Source organism: Rhea pennata, chromosome 3 (genome assembly GCF_028389875.1).
Source record: "Rhea pennata isolate bPtePen1 chromosome 3, bPtePen1.pri, whole genome shotgun sequence".
NCBI classification, from domain to species: domain Eukaryota; kingdom Metazoa; phylum Chordata; class Aves; order Rheiformes; family Rheidae; genus Rhea; species Rhea pennata.
In genome coordinates this window covers 57,383,111-57,406,499 of record NC_084665.1, presented here as the reverse complement: position 1 = coordinate 57,406,499, position 23,389 = coordinate 57,383,111, and the positions used below count along the sequence as shown (strand labels likewise).

Here is a 23,389-nt window from a genome sequence, read left to right as displayed (position 1 = left end):
GTATGCAGCAGTTCCCTCAGGTAAAGTTAGTTTGCTAATTAGATGTACATGATTGAGAAGAGTTACTTACTGATGAGTCAAAACTTACTGTTTTGAAATGTGTGTAAGTGCCTGAAAGAGGAGGTGACTTGGTGGTCCCTGAATTTTGAGGTTCTCCAAAGCAAGGTGAACTGTAGTCAGTGATAATGCTTGCTTCTTCATACTTCGTTGAAGTAGATGACTGTTTTAATTGGGTTTCGGAGCAAAGAAGACTGTAGTTTCACATACCCGTGAAACTGTTAACCAGTACTGCTGCCAAAAGAAACAACTCACCAGGAATAAAAAATTACTTTTTATCTGGATAAGTTCCCTGGGTTGATTCACTTTGTGTGGCCTTACTTAATGCTGGCACAGAGTAAGTGGACTGGCTGCTTTACACTGGTATAAACCACTACTTCTGCTAAAAACTTAGGTGAAAGTGTGACTTTATTTTCTGAGATTGCTTAATCCATATACTAGGTGCTGTAGTTACCAACAAAATAATAGTTATCAAATGCTTGGAGCATCCCTTGTATTAAAGTTCTCAAAGCGTTTTAAAAAGAAATAATAATTACCTCTTTTTTTTAATGCATTAAGAAGTCAGCGTACAGGGTGATCCCCCCCCAGCATATGATTGAATAAATGGCAGACTCTAGTAGACTCTAGGTCTCTTGATCTGCAGATCAGGTGTCATCTTAATTTAACCTGGAGTTCTCCTAAGGGTGTTACATTTGTTTATCTCAGTTGCATGCAGAGTGAATATGGAAACACCAAATAAAATTATGGGGCAAAACAGGTGTTTTCTCTTGAATGCCAAGCCTTTGGAACATGTTAAAGGAAAATCTGGACATTTTTTTTGCTTCTCTCATTTGATACTTGTCTGACACAGGATGGATCCCAACTGTTTTATCTAGATTACCTGCTAGTGGTGAGCTAGTAATTACTCCTAATTTTGACTGAATTGGAACAAATAATCTGAATTACTAAGCCTCTAAGGGTATTCAGCTTTGTTATATGCTATGGGATGAACTTATGATAGAAGTTTCACATCTCTGGAGGTGCTAATTTCAGTGTTGCTATGTATCCTCGCACACTTTTGTGTACCAGCACATGTTTTTCAAAACAAATGTCTTGAAAAGAAAGGAAAATTCCCCAGCAAAGCTAAGTTATAGCAAAATGGTCTAAAAGTTTTTTCCTCACTTTTCTTTGTAGGAAAAAAAATATTTTTAACTGAGTATTTTTTTGTGTGGTCTTAATTTTTGCATGTTTTCAAGTGGTCTTGAAAGTGGCCAACATTAAATGAATTGCATTTTAATTTCTCTCATGGCATACTTTCTGGAGTATCTAGATTAGTTAGTACTTTGAGCAAAACTTAACTGTTTATTAGTAAATCTCACTTAGATGCCCGATGGTCTTTTCCTTGTTCAGTGAACACTGAAGCAATGTGTTACTAGACTACAGAAAAAGTCCTAATATCACTATCAAATGACATTCCTTTAAAGTTTCAAGCTTAGCACAGGTCAAAGAAAGCTTAGGGGCACAGTCACAGCACTTCAGATTTAGGGAATTCCATTAGAGAAACTAAATTATTTCTTAAGAGAAGGGGGTTATGTTGCTATCCCTTATGTTCCTTTTTCTCCATCCTTATTTATATACTACCCTTCTAAGCTTTCAGGTTTCATTCATATATGGATACTTTTCATTCATACTTTGTACTTTTCAGTACTTTTCATATATATAATTTGCATGTGGATTAGAGGGTTCTTTTTCCTGTTATTTTTTTGTCATATTCTTCCTCAATCACTGAATCAGTAGTAGGTTTGTGACACTGCAGTTATCATAAAAGGGAAACTTGGATGGAGGGAGAATGGATTTTGTGTAGACCATTTAAAACTACTTAGGCACCAGTTTAATTCAAATGTCTGATATGGGAAGTACTTTTGTCTACACATTACTTCTTTAAGAGAGAAGTGATGCTTGCAAACATCCGAGTCCTCAAAAAGAATCTTTCAGAAAACTAGAAATGCAAGATTTTAACACTTTGAAAAACAGAAATGAGAAAAAAAAACATTTTTTTATTGTTACTTATTATAGTAAAGGAACAGTATAAATTAAGTTCTACTATGCTTTAGTTGCCTTTGAAAAGGAGAAGGTGTAAAATATTTAATTTTTGTATCTTGCACTGCCTTTAGTATATGTTCTTCCTCTATAGAGATGCAAAAAGTTTTATTAAAAGAGTATAAGGCTCTATAACTTCTATAGTGTTTCGCCTTGGTTGCTATATCCTTTGTCATACCAATTACAGTACAAAGCTAACAGCACAGCACAAATGCAAAGGTTTTACTTTGCTGCGGAGCACAGGGTTCTCCCTAATGAGTCAGCCCCTTCGAAACACAAACGTTATTTATTTGTTTTTGGCAGAATGTTCTGTTTCCCTTACCAAATGTCACAGTTGTGCTCTCAGTGAATTTGATGCTTGAACTGTTAAACAGTTTTGCACTGGTAAAGTTTAAGATTCATTTTTTAAGTTTTCTTTTTTCCTTCCTCCACCCATCTCCCCTTATGTGAAAAATGACTGAATTACAGATGACAGCTCTATCGAGAAGGCTTGAGCCGAGAGACTGAGCCTTAGGAAGCTGAGCCCTTAAACAGATTTAAATGGAAGATGTTACAGAAAATTATAAACTTGCATAAACTTGTCCATTGTGTTTTTTTTTTCCTAGTATATCACTAGTATCAGTGGATGAAATTCTTGCAAATATGTATGCTCTCACTGGTGTACTTTGTATTTCTAACTTCAACAGTTCTGCCATTAAGCTGCACAAACAGGTGGAAGTTAGAAATACAAAGTACACCAGTTGAAGATGTTGACTCCTCTCTTGATGGACCCAATAGGTAGGATATCGACTTATGCAAGTTTATAATTTTCTGTAACATCTTCCATTTAAATCTGTTTAAGGGCTCTGCTTTCTAAGGCTCAGTCTCTCGGCTCAAGCCTTCTCGGTAGAGCTGTCATCAGTAATTCAGTCCATCAAGAGAGGAGTCAACATCTTCAACTTTAGAGAGCAGACAGAGAGAAGGGGGTGACAGGAGGGAAGCAGCAACCAGCAGAGAGGGAAGGGGAAGAAGTAGTGATGGAGGAACTGGGGGAAGCATGTACAGTGTTTCCTATCTGCTCTCGAAAGCTTTGTCCACCACCCTGAGTTCCTCTGTAATCCTTTGTAATTTGTAATCCTTTGTAATTTAAGACTGTTCAGACTTGGGGCATCTAAAATGCTGCTTATTCATGGAATGTTAGAAGGCCACTGCAGTTTGTTTGTAATTTAGGTTGACTAGAGGCTGCCTGAAGTTGCATAGAATGTGCTCAGCACTGCAGAGGTAATGCAACATGTGAACATTTCACTACCACCAGTGCTATATTGTGAATTTTTTCATTCCTTTATGTGTAACAGGAATTCTTTTGTTTTGTTTCGTTCCAGAATAGCTATTTTGGGTTGTGAGAAAATTCAGCACTACAGGAACAGCAGCTCAACAGTGAATAATAGGCACTATTTTCACAAGTTCTGAAACTATCAGCTGGTTTTTTTTTTTTGGTTTGTGTTTTTTTTTTTTTTTTTTTTGAATTTTGTGTGCGCAAGTCCTTGGTGAAGGTTGCATATATACATGTTTTCATGAAGAGAAGTGAGAAGCCAGAAGGTTATAGACAAATGAGGCCTAAGACTTTTCCTGCCAGTAACTACACTGGCAGTAGCCAGCAGATGTTACAGGAAATACGAGAGAGCCTCAGGAATTTACCTAAACCCTCTGATGCTGCTAAAGCTGATCACAGCATGGGCAAAATGTCATCTGAAGATCCTAGACAAGGCCGAAATCCCCCCAAATTTGTAACATACCATAAAGTTTTGCAGGAGATACGAAACTCACTTCTGCCTTTTGCAAATGAAACCAGCTCTGCAGTCAAAGGAACATTAGAAGTTAATCGACAAATGCTGCAAGATTTACAAGCTGCTGGCTTTGATGAGGTAAAATATTTTATTTTCAAGATTTGTTGTTCTGCTAACTATAAAGTGTTAGTACATGTTTGGAGTGGGGGACTGATCATAAACTGTTTGAACAGCTTATGGTAATCAGAATATTTCCTTGAAAATCTGATAGGTTTCTAAGTGGATCTAATAAAACTGATAATATTGGGGAATGAAGGAGAGGAACAAAAGAATTTAGAGAGGTTTGGCCTTTTTAGCATCTCATGTGGTTGGAGTAGGCTATTTTAATTATTTATATCATTTTTAGATGGATAGAAATGGACTCTTCAGAACGTGGATTTTGCCTCATATATTCAACAGAATCTTTAATTGTGCTCCATTAAAATATTTTGATAAAATACGGCCATTCTGAATTGAAAAGCAGCACCAAATGTTTCAGAAATGAATTTTAGTGCACTTTTCACATTATAATTTTGTCTATCCTTATATTATGTACTTTGTCAGATACAGATAAAATAACAGGATACGTAACAAAAACAGATCTGGGGCATCTTCTCTGAATTACATCCTCAACAGAAAAACATAGATTGTATCTCATGGAAATTTGGATATATGTGAGTGCTCTGGTATAGTTGTCATTACAAGAATGGGAAACTAGATAATTGTACAGTCTTGTGTTTTGAAATTATTGGCTAAGCTTACTTCCATTCATTCACTTTAATAAGAATCTGAGTTGTATTGATGGACAGCCTGGTTTCCAGGAATAAGAAGTTAATATAATTGTTGTGTTTCTTTTGGGATGTGCACATCAAACTAAATTACTCCCATTTCATGTATTTTCTGTAAACCTGAGTACAAAAACAGATTAAAGGAAAGCTAGCAAACCACTCATCTTTCAAAGGAAAATGGCACCATACTGCAACAGGGACTGCACTGATCTCAGTAAAGACCAGCTCAAAAGTTCTGCCTGGTGTGATGCCTCAGGGTTCTGCCTCTAACAGGACTGAACTTTTCCAAAGCTATAAGCTGGCATTTCCTGTATCACACCCCTTTATCAGGTGCTTATAGTGTCTTCTCATGGCTTACTCAAATACATGATCCAGACTGCGTTTTCATTAAGAATGAAAAGGATTTTGTAATGATAAATGATTTTATAATGATTTGTTGTTGCTGTATGGTTTGTTACTGAGGGTTTTTTATACTAGATCAGTTCTCAGATCCATTTTTATAGAATGAGCCCGCAGTCATCTGCACAAAATCAAGAGGGGTATGTAGCCAGAGAATAAACTAGAAAAGTGTCTTAAGTTAGTAGTTTTGTTGGACGCTTTGTATCTTGAAATCTTCTACGGTTTGTTCTTGGATGCAACTGAAATTTCCCTGGACACTCTTTCCACAATTATATGGACTTTTTTTTTTCTTTTTTTCCAAGCACAATGTCAGGGTAAGTAGTTTCTGTCATCTGTTAACTCAGAATTGTGTTTCCACGGTTGTCCATATTGGACTGGCCTGTAAACATGCATGGAACAGGTACAGCTGCAACAGGAAAGCATCTTTCTTGGAGGGCTGAGACAGCAAGTAGGAATGAAATGGGAGTATATTTTGAGCTGTGATTGTTTCTTGAACAGGATCATAGCTGAGGTGCACGTTAGCTACTTACAGTTAGCCAGACTGTGCTGTTTCCCGCATCCATTGAGTGTTTTCATGATTTAACAGATTTCATGTAGTAATTTTACTTTCATGATCTCTGGTGTATTGCTTGCTTTCTGTAGAGATTAGTATGATACCTAGTAGGTTCCAAGTCAATTATTTGTTTTAATTTTTTCTGATCCGGATGTACCAATATGAGCAATGTTTCTTCATCTCAGCTTTACATGAGAGTTCACTGAGATACTGATAACGGGTTTAAGATAGTTCATATAAATTTATTTTAAGCTAGAGAAAGGTCTCACTTTGCATATTCTGTAGTCATTGTTGGTGACCCAGTCAGCACCTGGCATTTGGAACATAATGATTTTTTTCCCTCATATTTTTTCTGTATATAGAATATTTCAGAATGTTGCTTTTTTCCCTCCCCTCCCCCTTTCTGACAATAGGTAGTATTCAAGTTTAAAGGTGAGCTGATATATGTAGTAATACAACTACAAGAGAATGCAGTTCATTTTTTTCTTTTTTCTTTTTTTTAAAGACATCTTAAATAGCTCACAGGAACTCTCTCACCTGTTAAGACTCAAGTTCAGTCCTCATATACTCTGTGTTAGGTGATACACTTCAAGACATTTAATACCTTGCCACGTAGGTGACCAAGATGGTTTTTGTTCTTCAGCCAGAGGATAAATATATCCTTTGATTCTTCCTCAGGTCTTCTGGTTAATGGAGAGAGAAAATTAAGCATAAATTGCAGTTTTATCTTTAAAACTTTGCTGGTTTTGTGCTTTTAAGATTCTGTGTATCTTTATGGCTTGGTTAAGCGAGTTCATTATTTTGGGTTTATATATTGCAGACTTACTTTGCTGAAAAGCCAATAAATTTGATTTTGAAATGTTGATTAAGAGGTAAATTAAGGTTGGTAAGTGTAAGTGAACGATGAGTCCTAAAAAAGCACATTCAGGGTGGAAATAAAATACTGTGGAAAACGTAAATCTTCTGTTTGCACAATGATCAGGTACCACACTGGTGCTGAAAATGTACTGCTTTATCAGTCTTGCCAATAACAATAGAAGTAATGCAGGCATAAGCATCTGGTGAAGGAGCTGTGTAATGAAAAGCTACATTTGCCTTTTCCAACTGTGACAGCTGGTCTGTAAACCTTACTGCAAGCTTATTCTATATATTCTTGTTTTAAAATCCCTTTTCAAGGTTCTGTTTTGTCCACTAAATTCAGTTATTGTTTTTGAAGGCTGTATGTAATCATGTATGTTTATAATGTCAAAAATGTACATAGGCATGGTGAAGTTACGAATGTGGATTTGAAGTTGAAACTGATACTGGCTACTTCCCTTCTAATTTCTCATTTATTTCCCATTGATTTTGGAAGTAGATAAATCGTGTCTTATATAAGTAACCTGTTCAAACAATGTAAACTGTAGAGATTACTTTGACATGAGAAAATCCTGCTGTAACAGATCACTAAAAGGCAACATGCTTAATTTTCACAGAATCACAAAATCACAGAATGGTTGAGGTTGGAAGGGACCTCTGGAGATCATCTAGTCCAACCCCCTTGCTCAAGCAGGGTCACCTGGAACATGTTGCACAGGGTCACGTCGAGGCGTGTGTTGAGTATCTCCAGAGAAGGAGACTCCACAAACTTCCTGGGCAACCTGTTACGGGGCTCTGTCACCCTCACAGTAAAGTTTTTCCTCATCCTCAGGTGGAACTTCCTGTGTTTCAGTTTGTGCCTGTTACCTCTTGTCCTGTCACTTGCACCACTGGAAAGAGTCCAGCCTGAGCTATATAAAGAATTATGCTGTGGATTTGCTTCAGACTCAGAGTTAACTGCCTAAGTCCCCATTCAATATAAGTGGGAGAGCAGTTTCTGAGTTTTAACCTCCTCTGAAATTTTGCCTCTATTGCTTGACTTTGATCTCATTAAAGTCAGTAGAAAAGAACATTGATCCATAATACTTTCTGTTAACAGAGCTTTTCTTTTAAAAGATAGAGGCCAAATCTACCTCAAAAGTAAAATTTCTGCTAATATCTGCTAATAATCTTCATGCACAAGTCTTTCTCTGGGAGAAAGTAATACAGTATTTGTTGACAGAAGTCATTCTGAGTTAAATGAAAAAGAGGCAAAAACCAAGCTTTTGAATTTCATATTAGGGCATTTGTCATGAAGTAACTTAGTTTGGATGAGACTTCTGGTCATTGTATAAGCAAGCTGTAACCTGAGCTGTGCATATCACTATCAGTATGCCTGTATGAACAAATTTGGCAAGAATGGTGAGATGACACAGAATTTGCATCAAAATATGGTGCTTCAACAAGCTGACTTTTTTCCTGAATATCCAGAGGTTTAAGTGTGTTTGAGGATTTGTTGTGGAGATAGGATTTTTAGATTATTTTTAAATTGAGAGAAATTAGTCACGTACCTTGATAAAATTATGGAGGAATATTTGGCTAAATTCCCATGATTCTTGCTATTATTGCCTTTTTTTGTAACTCTTTTTTTTTTTTGTATATAATTTTCCCTTTAGGATATGGTTGTACAAGCTCTTAGGCAAACTAACAACCGTAGTATAGAAGCAGCAATTGAATTTATTAGTAAAATGAGCTACCAGGATCCTCGTCGGGAACAGATGGTTGCAGCAGCAGCAAGACCTGTTAACGCAGGTATGAAACCACCAGGTAGGTGTATCCAGGGTAATTCAGTAACTCAATGAGTGTTTTCTTGCAGGTGGAAAATGTAAAATAGCGAATTCCTTCTTCATGTGCTTCCAACAGGAGAGAATGAGATGTTGACTTAGTTTTTTTTTCTTTAAAAATAGTATCTAAAGTATGTAATACAGTTCTTCTGAAAGATAGGTGTATTTGGCATGAGTCTCTTATGTGAACATGAACTTTTTCACTGCATGTTTCTTAGCATTGTATCTAAGGAATGGCATTCATCTCTCATTAAATTTCATCTTAGTCTTTTTTGCCCCAGTTGATGTAATGGCCATATTTAACTGTTAAGGTCAACTGCCATGTTGAAGCTAGTGGTGAGCACTGCAGTTCAGACTGGGAGTGCCGTAGGAAGGTTTTTTTTTAAGTGTTTTTTGTCATCCTCTTCATACACTTTCCCATGGAGTAGCACAACATATGTATATGTTGCATATGGCTCCAGTATTTGTATTTTCGGATACCCTATTTCAGGTTCTCCATCTCTGTTTAATTTTCCGTTTGGTTCCAGATTTTGTTTGTATGTTTTCTGATGCTAACTTGATTCTCTTCTGGATTTTAGGGGACAGCAACTGAATCACAAGTTTGGCACTATTAATACTCTCTTAAAACATACAAACACATTTTTAATACATCTTGATGTTTTCTTCCTTGTCAGGTTTTAGTAACATATGCACAGACTATTTTGCAAATGCAGCAGAAATACTGAACTTTTATTCAGCTGATGTCAAGTGCTGACTGTTGGTTCTGTAAAGTTACATTTAAACTGATGTTATAGGCATGAGAAAAGTAATCAAGATTAGCATTAGTTTTTATTCGGCCTGTGAAACAGGGTTAGCTGGTTAGGTAAATACTAAACTACCCTTTCAGCTGTGGTTTTCATTATTATTTGCAAAGTTAGCAACTGACACTTTATTTTGTTGAAGATGCAGTGGCTTTCAGCAGTTGTAGTATTGTATGTATTTACAGGTATCTCAATAATAATACGGTTAAAAGCACAAGAAGACTGCATACACTATCAATTCCTTGCACAGAATTTTGTTTGAGATGTAAAATAAATATATTTTGGAGCTGGTTCAGTAAGTTTTGCTTTCATACAATTTTATTTCTTGCCTCCACACAACCCTTTAACACATAATTGTTAAAATGAAAGTAACTTACTCAAATTTTGCTTATGAAGAAATTAATAAACTTGGATGATCTATACTGTGCATAGGGTTTAAGTGGGCTGTTTGCTTTTTTGAGAATTTCAATTTAGTTAAAGAACAATTCATCTATTTTAAATGTTAAACTGGAAGGAACAGCAAACTGACTAAACTTAATTTTCCATTGTTATTTTTGTGCATTTGTACTGAAGAGCTCATTGGAGTGCTGCTTGCATGCATACTTAAAATACATAGCTTGCCTAATAATTTTGCAAATTATTATTTTTTTCTTGATTAAAAATTACAGGTACATCAGTAATTTAAGCAATATGATGCATCTTCAGAAGAGTGATTTGTAATGTGTGTAAATTTCACGTAACATAGTTCCTTTGCCTTTGTTTCTCATATAATTACCATGCCATGGTGTGTATTACCAGATAAAGATGAATCTTTGATGTAATATATGATGAATTATGCTAACTCTGAAAATTCCCATGATATTGCTGTAGTAATTAATGCAGAAAATAAAATAATTTGTAGTGATATTATTGTTACATTTTTCTCTTTATGAAAGGAGGGACTGTGCAGCAATCAGTTCACCGCAGACAGAGCTGGAAAGGTTCTAAGGAGTCCTTGGTTCCTCAGAGACATGGCCCTTCACTGGGAGATGGCGTAGTTTATCGTTCAGAAAGTCCCAGTTCTCAGCCTGATGTAGGAAGACCATTATCTGGATCTGGCATAGCAGCATTTGCTCAGGCTCATCCTGGCAATGGACAAAGAGTGAATCCACCACCTCTACCACAGATAAGGAGTGTCACTCCACCTCCTCCACCTCCTCGAGGACAGACACCCCCTCCAAGGGGAACAACTCCTCCACCTCCTTCCTGGGAACCAAGCTCTCAAACAAAGCGTTACTCTGGAAGCATGGAGTATATGATCTCTCGCATTTCTCCCGTACCACCAGGAGCATGGCAGGATGGTTATCCACCTCAGCCAATGAATCCTCCACCCATAAATTCTTCTGCACAGGCTCAGAGAGGCATGAGTGCTGTCCCCATTGGCAGGCAACCAATAATCATGCAGAGTTCTGCCAACAGCAAATTTAGCTTTCCCTCAGGAAGAGCTGGAATGCAAAATGGCAATTGCCAGGCAGAATTCATAGTTCATCAGAATGTTGTGTCTGGGAACTCTGTAAGTCGCCAGCCACCCCCATATCCAATGAATCCAACTAATAGGCAAAGTCCTACTGCACTACAGATGCAGGCAGGAGGATCTGCTCCTCCTTCAGCATACACCAATGGAAATCTTCCTCAAACAGTAATGGTGCCAAATAGGAATAGCCACAACATGGAACTCTATAATACAAATGTAGTTGGAATACCTGCACCCTGGTCACAGCCTCCACCTGCACAACCACAGTCATCACCTGGCAATGGGCATGAAATCCCCACATGGCAATCCAGTGTTCCAGTAAGATCAAATTCTTTCAACAACCATCACGGAAATAGGCAGACTCACTCTAGCAGTTCTCAGCCTTCAGCTACAACAGTAACAGCTATAACACCTGCTCCCATTCAGCAACCAGTAAAAAGCATGCGTGTGTTAAAGCCAGAGCTACAGACTGCCTTAGCGCCAACTCACCCTTCCTGGATGCCACAACCAGTGCAAACAGTTCAGACCATTCCATTCTCTGAGAGTCCATCTACAAACATGGCAGTTATGTCACCTGCTACAGAGGCTCCAAATTACCAGGGTCCCCCACCACCTTACCCAAAACACTTGTTGCATCAGAATCCATCTGTCAATCCATATGAGACAGGGCCCAAGCTTAGCAAAGAGGAGCCACCTGTTTTATCTAAGGAGGAAGAGAATGAAAAGAGTTATGAATGTGTTGATTCAACAGATAAAGAAAAGAAGCAAATAACAACATCACCTGTTCCTGTTAGAAAAAACAAGAAAGATGAAGAACGAAGAGAGTCTCGCATTCAAAGCTATTCCCCTCAGGCCTTTAAGTTTTTCATGGAGCAGCATGTGGAAAATATACTCAAGTCACATCAGCAGCGTTTGCATCGGAAAAAACAACTAGAGAATGAAATGATGAGGGTAAAATTTTTCTTCTTTCTAAATCTTTGACTGGAATTGTTCCAGTATTTTAAGAAATGTATGTTAATAGTAGGATATTTAAATAGCACAGATAAACAGAACATTGCAGTATAGCATAGTATTGAAGTTTACTTTTAGGTTTTGTTTGAAATATGGCAAATCCTTCATTGCTTTGTTTAGGTACTTCTTTGTCATCTTAAAAATAAATGTTCTGAAAGTAAGATTTTTGTGTATCTAAATATAAGTCATCTATCTCACTTATGTATGATAAGGTGGATGAAAGAAAATCATTTCTGCATGAACTGAGATTTAACGATACGGCTCATAGATTTGTTATGGATTATATTTAATCCAGATTTTTTAGAGCATTTTTTGCTGTATTTTTAGTAATGATCTTTCAAAACATTGAAGGTACAAATAGCAAAGCAATGACTAGTTGTAGGCTGATCAAAGCCTTTATACAGTCACCTAGTGATGCTTTCTTTAACTTTCAGCAGTTTGTTGCTTTATAGTAGCAGTAGTAGTAGTAGTACTAGTAGTAGTTGTTGCTAGTAGTAGGTTTGTTTGTTTGTTTTAAGAAGTTCACATCCAAAACATCAGTATTAAAAAGTCAGGATTTTTAGAATGAAAGAGACATGGTATCTTTTACTTAAGTATTTTATATCCAGGTTGTAATGGTATCTATTTAAACAAGGTATAATTGTATGAGATAATGAAAAACATATCAACAACAACAGGTAAAATCAACCTGTTCCTGCCCAGTGGTCCATTTTGGGGGGATTTCATGTTCTACTGAATGAAATTGAAAGAGTACGCACTGGAGCTTATGTATACATGTGTCATTTCAAAAGCAGAACCAGTGAGAAGTAGCAAAATTAGGATTTGGAAAAATTGAGATTTAGGGTGTATTTACAAAACTTTTTTTTTAATTGTATTTGAAGACTTGAGAAGTATGATATACCTTTTAACTGCTCTTTAAAAATATGTATTTGGCTTATGCCACTTTCTTGAAATACTGCTTTTTAAATCCATGTTTTTTCTACTCTTTGAAAGCTCTTACTGTAAGCTGTAGTGTTTTACAAGTGTATACTTAATCACAACATATGTAAATGCTAGCAAGATTTCTTCCTGAAACTCTTTCTAGATCTTTATTCTTAGTCTTTCTTTCTTTCCTTTTCACTTCCACTAACAGCTCATTTAAACTATTAAGGTGTGGGAAGCTTTCCTGAACTCTGTAGCCTCCGTCACTGTGTAGGCAAGTAAGATTTTGGAGCAACAATACTTAAGAATAGCATGATCCCTTTTTAAAGGATTTTGCATGCATACCTGTATCAAAATTAAGCATGAATTTATTTTTACTATTTGAATACTTAAATGTAAGACTAATATTGATATGCAAACCTAACTTTTGCTTCTTACTGTGTTGATTGTCTTCTATAGTATCCTAGGCATAAGTATGACTGATAGGCAAACACTGATACAACTTTCCTTGATACCTTCCTTGTGAATTTAAAGCAGCCTAGTAAAATGTTTTTGAAAGAAGAAAACAGATTTATGGTATTCATGCTTGATTTATAGCTGGGGTGTTTGATGACAGGCTGAAGAGTGGAAAATGGAGTATTATGCTGCAGTAGGCTTCTCCTTTTTTATCAGGGTAAAGGATAGACATCCAACAGCAGCAAAGAATATTGCAGATATTCATGAGAAGGAGAAAGGGAAACTAGCTCATTACTTATTTTAAGGAAGTTTAAAGGATTAATCAAATATTGAATCCCCTCATTTTTTCCCCTTGGTAAGAATCTTGAAAGAAAAAAGCTATCAGAATGTGTCCATACTAGTACTTTATATGGCATCAGGTATCCTAGGCTGTAGCCTAGGGGTATCTCAGAAATATGCAATTTGTATTTGTGGATTTGCTTCCATTAATCTGATGTCCAAATATTATACTGGTTAGCTTTGAAAATATCTTTGCCCCCCAAAACAACTAATCATGATGTAAGACACAGCCAGATTAAAAAGAATCGCAGTAAGAACAAATTGTGTGACATTGCATGGCAATTCAATAAGCTCTTTGATCTGGCATTGAATAGAAGTCATTGGAGGCATGAGTGTGAGCATTTATGCAGTTGATAAAGTTGGTTAATTTTTGGTAGATGCTGTAGCTGAGGAGAGTTCTAGGGAAAATACTTCAGAGGAGAGTGATCAGTCTGGGATGAATATTTATGTTTTGATGAACAACAGGAAAAAATGAAGACTGGATTGGGGAGAGACAGCAACAGATCAGGGTACTTCGGTTATTTTTAACAACAAAAAATTGTTAGGGTACGACAGCTGGAATTAAATAGAAGGTAAAGTTACGAGCTTCTTGGGGACTGTATTTACATGACTTTCAGTGATTAATTACTGTACTGAGACTCCAACCTTCCACTGTTTTGTTGCTACTAAGGTCATGTTCTTTCCCAGTTTTCTACTGATCAGTGGGGTTCAGTTTGTGTACAAGTAGGGCTGCACTGAAGCAGACTTCATGGTTCAGGGGGAGATGAGAGCTGACCCGCCATTGCCTAAATTTTAGCAGCATCAGATCTCTTTTTAAAGTTTGCAAAAGTCCCACCTTCTGCTTTGAAATATACCTTAAGCATGTTTATTTACAGGAAACTTGTCATGTCTTCCCCTCTATCTTTGTCCTGAAAGAACTGAGAATTGCTACAGTAGTGTGTTGTGGAAAACATGACTTCATAAATCTGTTCTTCTTGATTTGGACTAGAGAATTGAAACTATTTCCTGTATCCATTCTGAAACTACTACTACCCAATCCTAACTACTGAAATGTTGGTTTGGGCTAGGAATTTTTCTTTGATTTTTGACCAAAAATTTTATCTCAGATTTGAGACAACCTTCTCCATTTAAATCTTATTTAATTGATACGCCTTGTGAAGTTTATTTGGATAGGTAAACATTCTGTAAACATTTTCCTAATTGTATCTCCTTTGGATCCAGTTTTGCTATGATGCCTGTAAGAAACTTCCTGTGATTTTAATAGATTAGGTTTTTTTCTGAATATGTGATATACAGTGTCCTGAAAATATTTAACTTTCTGAATGGCATCTGTATTACTGATCTTTTATTCCTCCTTTTTTCTCAGTCAAGCCTGTTACATTTTGTTTCAAAGTTATATTTTAAGTTATGCAAAGCAGGAGTCATCTATTAACACACGGTTTATACAAGTTTAGACTAGCAGTTACCTAATCCTGATGATGGTCCTGAATACTATGTGTAAATAGTGTCTTAAGTGTTAGCAAGACAGAAGTGGCAAGAGTTAGTACCACAACATTCAATATGATGTGAAAGTAAGAAATAGGAAAACCTCTAGAATAGTGGTTGAATAGAAGTGATGATGTTTGCAGGAATTTCAGGATGTTTGCCCATATGCAACTTTGTGATCAGAATGTCCAACAGAAAATAAAAAGAGAAGGTATAGTATAGGTTAAACTAGGAAATTATTGCTGTAGGATGGTGACTTCAAAGCCAAAAGGCAGATAAAATAATTGAGATGCTATGAAAGGATTATATATAACTTTGAAAATGCTGACAGAAAGAAAGCAAAAGAAAGAATGAACATAAGGCTATGTGGGGGTGATACACACAAAAAAGGACATAAACATTTGAAAGAAGATTCTGTTCACATTAAAACCAAAAAGAAGGGATATTTTGATTTTTGATTCCAGGGCCTGAAACTTTTCCAGAAAGATGGCACTGGAATGCTTTAAATGAATTGGAGCCAGCAAAGGTATACTAGAAGGAATCCAGGTTGGAGTATGACAAAAATGCTCAGAGTGGTTATTGTAGATAAGGGTTGCTGCGCTTTAGCTGATGAGTTACATGTGGCCTATGAGTATTTCAGCTGTCACGATGTTAGTATTGTTGACCAGAACGAACACTAAGGGTGTTCGTTCAAGATAAGGGCACACAGAGATGGAAGTCAAGGACTGATACTGTGTAGAGGAATGAGCCACTTCAAAGAAATTGCCCTGCCCAACTTACTGGAACATAGAGAGGAAAGCAGTGAAGAGAGGGTGACTGAAGTTCTGCTATAAAGAGATGGATTTTGTGATAGAAGGGAAGATCAGGTCTTGGCTTTTGGCAGAAAGTTGAGTGGTAGGAGACGTGCTTGGATTGGGTGAGCAATGGAAGTAGTGTGTGGTAAGATTCTAGACTGTGTAGATGTATGGGTAAGCATGAGAGTTGCATACTCACTCCTTCCTATAATTGAAATTCAGCTGGCGTGTTTAGGTAGTTTAGTGACTTCCACTCTAGCTAGTGGAAATCTTTCCTACTGCAGCTCCTTAGTTAGCTCTCAAAAGCTTATTGCTACGAGGCACTTCCTGGCTTCCTTTTGCTCTCTAAATAATCAGGGAAGTAGTTAATGCAGTCATTGTACCCTCAGCTAAATTTCTGTCGTGACTATGAAATTAGCAAAGTTAGTAAAAAGATGAATTATGTAGCCAAATGTGATCAAAAAGATTTTTGAAGGACTGTGTTCTTTTTACAGCAAAGGAAAGCTTGAAAAGTTTTCTCTCTCTCTCTCTCTCTCCCTCCCACTTTCTCTCAACAGTGATATGTAGGGAGAGTGAAAAGCATTAAATATATTTGCTTCTGCTTTTTAACTTGGTTTTCTTGAGACTTCTTTGTTGTTTGTAAAGTTTGATCATATATCTTTAAGAAGGGTTTGGATTCTTCAACGGAAACTTCCTAAATTCTACTGATTTAAGATGGATAAGCATTGAGCAATTGTACGAATGCAAATTGTTTGACTCCTACCATCTGATTTTTTTTTAATATCCATTTATTAGATGTGCACATGCAGTGTTGTCTTCCAAGATGGATAAGAGTTCGTTTTTAACCAAAAAAAAAAAAAAAAAAAAAAAAAAAAAAAATCAGAAAACTTTTCAGGCTTTCTTTGTTTTTTCCAAGAAGCAGAAAAGGACAGAATCCTCGACAGATCTCTTCAGTTAAGAGAATCAGTGGAAACACTTAAAAAAAAAAAAAAAAAAAAAAAAAAAAAAAAAACTTGCAGAGGAATTATTTTCACATATAGTTATAAAATCTTCAGGCTGATACATTAAAATGTAAAGAATCAGTTTAGCAATGACACTGTTAATCCAGAGCATCTATGAAAAAACAAGCATATAGAACACTTTATGGCCTAATTTAATGAATCCCAAACAAAGACTGCAGACCATTGCAGTCTGAAGTCATAGCAAGTAGTCTTTCAAAATGTGTTAAACTGGAAAATTTATAAACTTCTAAGCTACATGGCTATGCTGGTGATCCTGAATGAAATCTGAGGGTGACTTTGTCCAGAAGTTTGGAAGCCACTTGACTAATGAGTTGAGAATTTAATATGAAAAAGAAGTATCTATGAGGGAGCGAGCGCTAATGGCTTCTGTCCTGCATCAGTCTTGTTACCTAAAGGGAGGGTAGTCTTCTGCTTTTTCACCCTCTTATCTCCTTGAGAGCATATTCCATTCTCAAGTAACTGCAGGTGCATGGCACCTTGTGCATTTTGCTGTTGAAAGTGTCCCTTAGATCACACATTTTGTTTTGCATCACTCCTATGTGTTTTCATAGAATCCTAATACATAAATTTAAATATATATATATATATATATGTTTTTCCACATTTTAGATAGAAGTATTTGGTTTGCTTTGCCTAAGTCTTCTGATTATATGAAGAGCACCAAGAGTTAAGAGTACTATTCACTCATCAGATTTAATTCTATTTGCTGCACAGGTTGGATTGTCCCCAGAAGCCCGAGATCAAATGAGGAAAATGTTGTGCCAGAAAGAGTCTAATTACATTCGTCTAAGAAGAGCTAAAATGGACAAGTCGATGTTTGTAAAAATTAAAACTCTGGGAGTTGGGGCATTTGGAGAAGTCTGCCTAGCAAGAAAAGTGGATACTAATGCTTTATATGCAACAAAAACTCTGAGAAAGAAAGATGTATTGCTTAGGAATCAAGTTGCTCATGTTAAAGCTGAGCGGGATATCCTTGCAGAAGCTGATAATGAATGGGTGGTTCGTCTGTACTATTCATTCCAAGATAAGGACAATTTGTACTTTGTAATGGACTACATTCCAGGCGGTGATATGATGAGTCTTTTAATTAGAATGGGTGTCTTTCCAGAAAATCTGGCACGGTTTTACACAGCAGAACTGACCTGTGCAGTTGAAAGTGTTCATAAAATGGGCTTTATTCACAGAGATATTAAACCTGATAATATTTTGATAGACCGTGATGGTCACATTAAATTAACAGACTTCGGGCTCTGTACAGGTTTTCGATGGACCCACGACTCAAAATACTACCAGAGTGGTAAGAGAAATATAAATCACTTCCTTCTTATTTTGTTGAAGCATCAATTCTTTGCCAGGGCTTAAATAATACATGAGTAGATAAGTGATAGTGACATTTCTTTTCTGATCAACAAAGCATCTAGCAATGTATCTGCACACCATTCACATTGCAGAAAGCAACATTTAGACTTTGCAAATGTAGGCCTTGATTCCTTAAGGGAGAAGAAAAAAAGCTATGTTGCTCTAATGGGACAGACTGTTTAGACAGACTGTCCCATTAGTGGTTTCTGAAAGCTGGAAAGAAAAAATCACAGCTGTAATCAGGTAATTACATAGATACAGCCCTAGTTCAGTTTTGAAGATCTTGCAAAAGTGTCTCCTGTACTTCCTTTCAGTGCAGCCTATTGATTAATGAGAAATGTTTCAGTAGGCTTTTTCAAAGCCTACTGGATGCCTTAAAAAAATGGAAAAAAATCTTGAGCAAAGAAATTTTCAAAGTACTAGGAGTGGTGAGATACAGATTTCATAATAACAGGTTTTCTTCAATTTTGGCAACTGTCACTCAATTGTAGGTGATCACGCACGTCAAGACAGTATGGATTTCAGCAATGAATGGGGTGACCCAGCAAACTGCAGATGCGGAGATCGGCTGAAACCACTCGAACGCAGGGCTGCACGTCAGCATCAGCGCTGTCTGGCCCATTCCCTTGTTGGCACACCTAATTATATTGCACCAGAAGTATTGTTACGAACAGGTAAAGAGTTTTTACTCTAATCTTACTGCAGAGTAACTGATATCTGTTATAGCGCGCTTCAGCTTTCTTACACAAGTATTTTTGCCAACTATACAATGTTTGACAAAAAAAAAATCATCGTTAACATGGAGGTCGTAAGCACTGATTAGTACTGACTAGAATTCTCTAGTAAAACCTTTTTATTTTTATAAATAAAAGATTTAAATTATACAAAGGCTTTGATGACCTAGTTTTGACTTTGTTTCAGGTTACACACAATTGTGTGACTGGTGGAGTGTTGGAGTAATTCTCTTTGAAATGTTAGTGGGGCAGCCTCCTTTCCTGGCACAAACACCCCTGGAAACACAAATGAAGGTAAATTTAAAAATCTCATGTTAACAGTCTGAAAAAGCCAAAAAAGTGCATTTGAAATTAACATAATCTTTCTAATTTGTGATGGAATCAAAAGTGATTTTTAGATAGTGCTAGTGTATACAGGTATATTATAAAGTAACTGGATTACATTACAATGTTATATTACTGTGGTAATACACATATATTTTGTAGAGGATCTTCAAGCATCAAAATCATATCTTTTATGTACTCATGCATTAAATATGCCAACTACTAATTACATGTCAAATCTGAACCATTCTATTCCTGCATCCATTTCCAAGTCCTCACTTTTTTTCTTTCCTTCTTCCAGCATCTGGGTGTTCTTTTCACAATATTTGCCTTCCTCATCTTCCTGCTACCACCTGCAGAAGATTTCCTTTTGGTGGAGTATATGCTGCTGCTCAGTATGCACAGGTGGAGGAACAGTGGATTAGAGTGGCTGCCCAGAGTTACAGTTCCTCAGAACTGTTGGTCCCTACCTTCCTGAGCCTCAGCCATTTAAGAAAATCCACCGGGGAAATCTTCTGCAAGTGCCACTTTTGCAAAGCTGCATTTGGCCTGCAAGATACTAATTGGCCCATATGTAGTGCAATATTGATTTTTAAAGGTATTATCTTTCCAATGCATCAAGTAATTCAAAATCCATTTACCTCTCTCTCTTTTTATGATTGTAAGCTGAGTGCCTTTTTTCAGGTTCCAGACACTGGCCTTTATGATGCCTATGCTGCATTATGGCAGGGGTACTCTGTGTCAGGCTCCAGTTTAGACCCGGAGTTTGAATAAATTTTATCTAGATCTTACGAAATTCACAGACAAAATATTCCCTGCCTTTCTGAAAAAGCAGCTTGAAGTTTTCACTCTATTGTGAAAACATTTACTCTGTCAAATGATGTTTTTTTTTTTATTTTCAGTGTGGGGGGGTTATTTTTATGAAATAATAAATAGAATAACACTTCTTCTTGCTTTCAAGGTTATCAACTGGCAAACTGCTCTTCATATTCCACCTCAAGCTAAACTGACTCCAGAGGCCTCCGACCTTATTATTAAACTCTGCCGAGGGCCAGAAGATCGTTTAGGCAAAAATGGTGCAGATGAAATAAAAGCTCATCCATTTTTTAGAACAATTGATTTTTCAAGCGATCTGCGGCGGCAGTCTGCTTTCTACATTCCCAAAATTGCTCATCCTACAGACACATCAAACTTTGATCCAGTTGATCCAGATAAATTGTGGAGTGATGATGATAAGGAAGGGAACATAAATGATACACTTAACGGATGGTACAAAAATGGAAAACATCCTGAACATGCTTTTTATGAGTTCACATTCCGCAGGTTTTTTGATGACAATGGCTACCCTTACAACAATCCAAAGCCCATTGAATATGAATATGGTAATCCACAAAACTCAGAACAGCAGTCAGATGACGATGACGACAATGAGGATGACGAACAGGCAGGCAGAGGGGTTCAAAATCGTGACTTGGTTTATGTTTAGTAGAGAATAAAAAAACAGATGAGAAACTTATTTGCAGCTGAATGTTTTGAAAAGTCTCTTTTAATAAGAGAATTGACAGAAGATTGCTAGGGTGAATATGTGCACCTTTTTTTACAAAAAAAAAAAAAAAAACACTAAGACAATTATGTCTTCCCCTCTCCCATATATTTTGTTTCCCCAAAATACAGGGAAATCCTTCTCAAACATTAATTTATTCCAACATTATTAATTGTTTAATTTAGAAGAAAGTTGATGTTTGATGAAAAAAATTGACCTGAATTTTATTGTCAGGTCTCTGTACTCTAAGTACTCAAAATAGGAAATAGTGATTTTTTTTTCCCCTAAAGAGATGCCTGGTATCTATTTGTACATATACTAAATAATTCTAAAAAACAAATCTTTGTTCCAGAATTTTTTAATGACAGTTCTTCCTTGCGTTGACCAAACATAAAACCTACTTTACACTAATAAAGCTATGTGATCTGTTTCTGAAAAAAAAGGCTGCTGTACCCTCCCTTTTCACAATATTTAGCCTAGTTATTTAGAGTATTGGAAAAACTGAGCCATTTGTCTGATTAAATATTTGTAGCCACTGCAGTAATGGCATAGTTCTCAGCTTTGGAACAAGAAAGCATCAGTCTTGACTACACTATGGTTGTAAAGTGATAAAGCATTAAAACTAGTGTTCTGTTGAATGGGTGAATTTGAAATTAATAACCCTGTAACACGTGTGGTACTCTTAAAGCACAAGGAGTATTTGCTCATAAATGGCTTGTTCTTCTGTCATCAGTTCTGTTATGGGAGGAAAAGTGTAGGAAATATACTTTTTGAAATCTTCAGTTTAATTTTCTGATTACACCATACTGTAAACTCTGTAAAATTGTACTGTAGTCAGAATTTTTAGTTTGGAAAATAAATTTTAGATTATCTTTCTTTCTTTTACACTTGAGATGGTAATGGGAAAAGATTAAAAATTACGGTTTTTGAGCCTGTTGTTGAGGAGACCAGTTTCACTTACTTGGCTTCAGCAGTTTTCCCCATTGTTGAGAGTGGATAAATACCATGCACAGTCTCTGTGAGCTATCAGTTTCTCTCATTACACTTTGAGTGCTGCCTCCTTCACAGCCCAGTTCAAAACAAAACTAGGAACTGTCTCCTCTGTTCTGCATTACTGCTTTTGTAGTTTTTCACAGGAGGTGAGCAGGCATCCCTTGGTCTCATGGTGGGAGGATGGTGAGCCTCTTGAGGTTATCGGGGGCAGACCTCTACACAACTTCCCTGTTGAAAAGACCGGGAGTGGAATCCTGTGGAAGACAGGATTGCATTTTTCTCCCTGTCTCACTCTCTCTCTCCTGCAGCTAGCAAAGTGATAAAGAAAGTGCACTATTAGTTAAATTTGTATCTTTTTAGACATTCTCTTTCTGGAATTGAATTCCAATGGCTAATCTTAATAATGTACCTGTAAGCATTACTGATTTTAAAAATTATTGTTTTGTGCTGCTGCGCTGGTGTTATAACTATACATCAGGAATTGCTATTCATAGCTGTTCTCATAGCAAGCACCACTTACTAGCTTACTTTTCTCACCAAGCTGGTTTAGGAAATTCACGTGCTCTTCCAACCATTTATTCCCCGTCTGTGTTTCAGTGTCTCTCTCTATTGTGCCAGTGCAGCTGCCTGTGGTTCTGTGCTAAATAATAGACCAATGAAAAAAAATGGTTGGTGTTTAATATTTGGAGTTTTTTTTTCTTGTAGCCTGGCTCATTTGAATGATCTGGTTTCAAATGTAGTTGAAGAAATAGTTTATATTGCATAACTGAGGAGGAAGTGAACTGCAGTAAAGAGAGGAGGGATGGTGGAAATTTAGAGACTTAACACAGGAAAAAAATATTTGAGGTTGTTCACCCTTACACTTTGAAGTGCTTATGATGAAAAGACAATTACTAAAAACTTTTTTTTAATAGGTAGTTACTTTCTACGATCGAAATAGATTGTAGCTTAAAAAATGATTCATGTTTTCTCCGCTTGTCCTACAGTTGTCAAAACTGAATAGCTTTTAAGAATTATTTTATTTAGCTTAAATATTATAAAATGGCTGCAGTATATAGCTATCCATTTTATACATTATGTAAAAAAGGTTGTTTTCAATGTAAATAAACTTTCAAAGATTATCCTCTTTCATAGTAAGTATCCCAGTAAAACTGGTCTACTTTTCCTGGAGTAAAGTGTAATATATTACTGGTTAAAGGTAATTTAATCAAACTTGCCTTACTTGTGACAGTTTGTGAAGTTTGCAGAGAAAATAATGTCCATTCTTCATTAAATTGTCTATTGAAGCTACTTTTTTTTATCCGAATATATTTCTTCTTTTCCTGCAATATATTCCTAACAGTATAACTGATGTCTTAGCCCGTATGTGCTTAAAGGGTGGTGATGGGGAAATCCTCTGAAGGCACCACAGTTCTATGTGAGCTAAAACAATAGTTTTTATTAAAATAAATATTTGAGTCTTTTAAACAAGTGTGCAAATACTGAAAAAATACTGTTCTGTTCTGAAACAAGTACAGAAATAATTCACATCCTTGGAATTCAGTAGACATTTCTGGCATTTTCTGTTGCCTAGCGTTAGAAGTTCCATTGTTCCTTGTTTGAATTTTTCCGTCTATATGATGCCGTTTTATATTTTGGGAGTTTGGGGGTTGGGTGTGCAAAAATGCAGTGTGTTACAGTTCAAGTCCTTCTCTGAGTGGAAAAGTTCCATATAAATAAATGCTTCTCTAACA

At 36.4% G+C, this 23,389-nt stretch overlaps 1 protein-coding gene across 4 annotated transcripts; it reads left to right on the top strand.

The window, feature by feature from the left end:
* Positions 1-23,389, top strand: LATS1 (large tumor suppressor kinase 1). Of its 4 annotated transcripts, none has more exons than XM_062572372.1 (7): positions 1-20; positions 8,195-8,345; positions 10,098-11,626; positions 17,418-18,000; positions 18,554-18,736; positions 18,984-19,090; positions 20,082-23,389. In XM_062572372.1, exons 1-7 carry the CDS (start codon positions 3-5, stop codon positions 20,604-20,606), a joined length of 3,096 nt encoding a protein of 1,031 aa, XP_062428356.1. In that variant the 5' UTR covers positions 1-2; the 3' UTR covers positions 20,607-23,389. The 4 variants fall into 4 exon arrangements, 3 of the variants coding, with proteins under 3 accessions (XP_062428356.1, XP_062428355.1, XP_062428354.1); XM_062572371.1 differs by lacking the exon at positions 1-20 and adding an exon at positions 3,507-4,040 and having other exon boundaries at positions 8,195-8,330; XM_062572370.1 differs by lacking the exon at positions 1-20 and adding an exon at positions 3,507-4,040.

What these genes read in the sequence shown, in the direction of transcription:
- LATS1 (XM_062572370.1), top strand. Translation starts at nt 3,690, where the DNA reads ATGAAGAGAAGTGAGAAGCCAGAAGGTTATAGACAAATGAGGCCTAAG. An exon ending in AAGCTGCTGGCTTTGATGAG is followed by an intron (nt 4,041 to 8,194) that starts GTAAAATATTTT and finishes TTTTCCCTTTAG; the next exon opens with GATATGGTTGTACAAGCTCT. An exon ending in CTCAAAATACTACCAGAGTG is followed by an intron (nt 18,001 to 18,553) that starts GTAAGAGAAATA and finishes ACTCAATTGTAG; the next exon opens with GTGATCACGCACGTCAAGAC.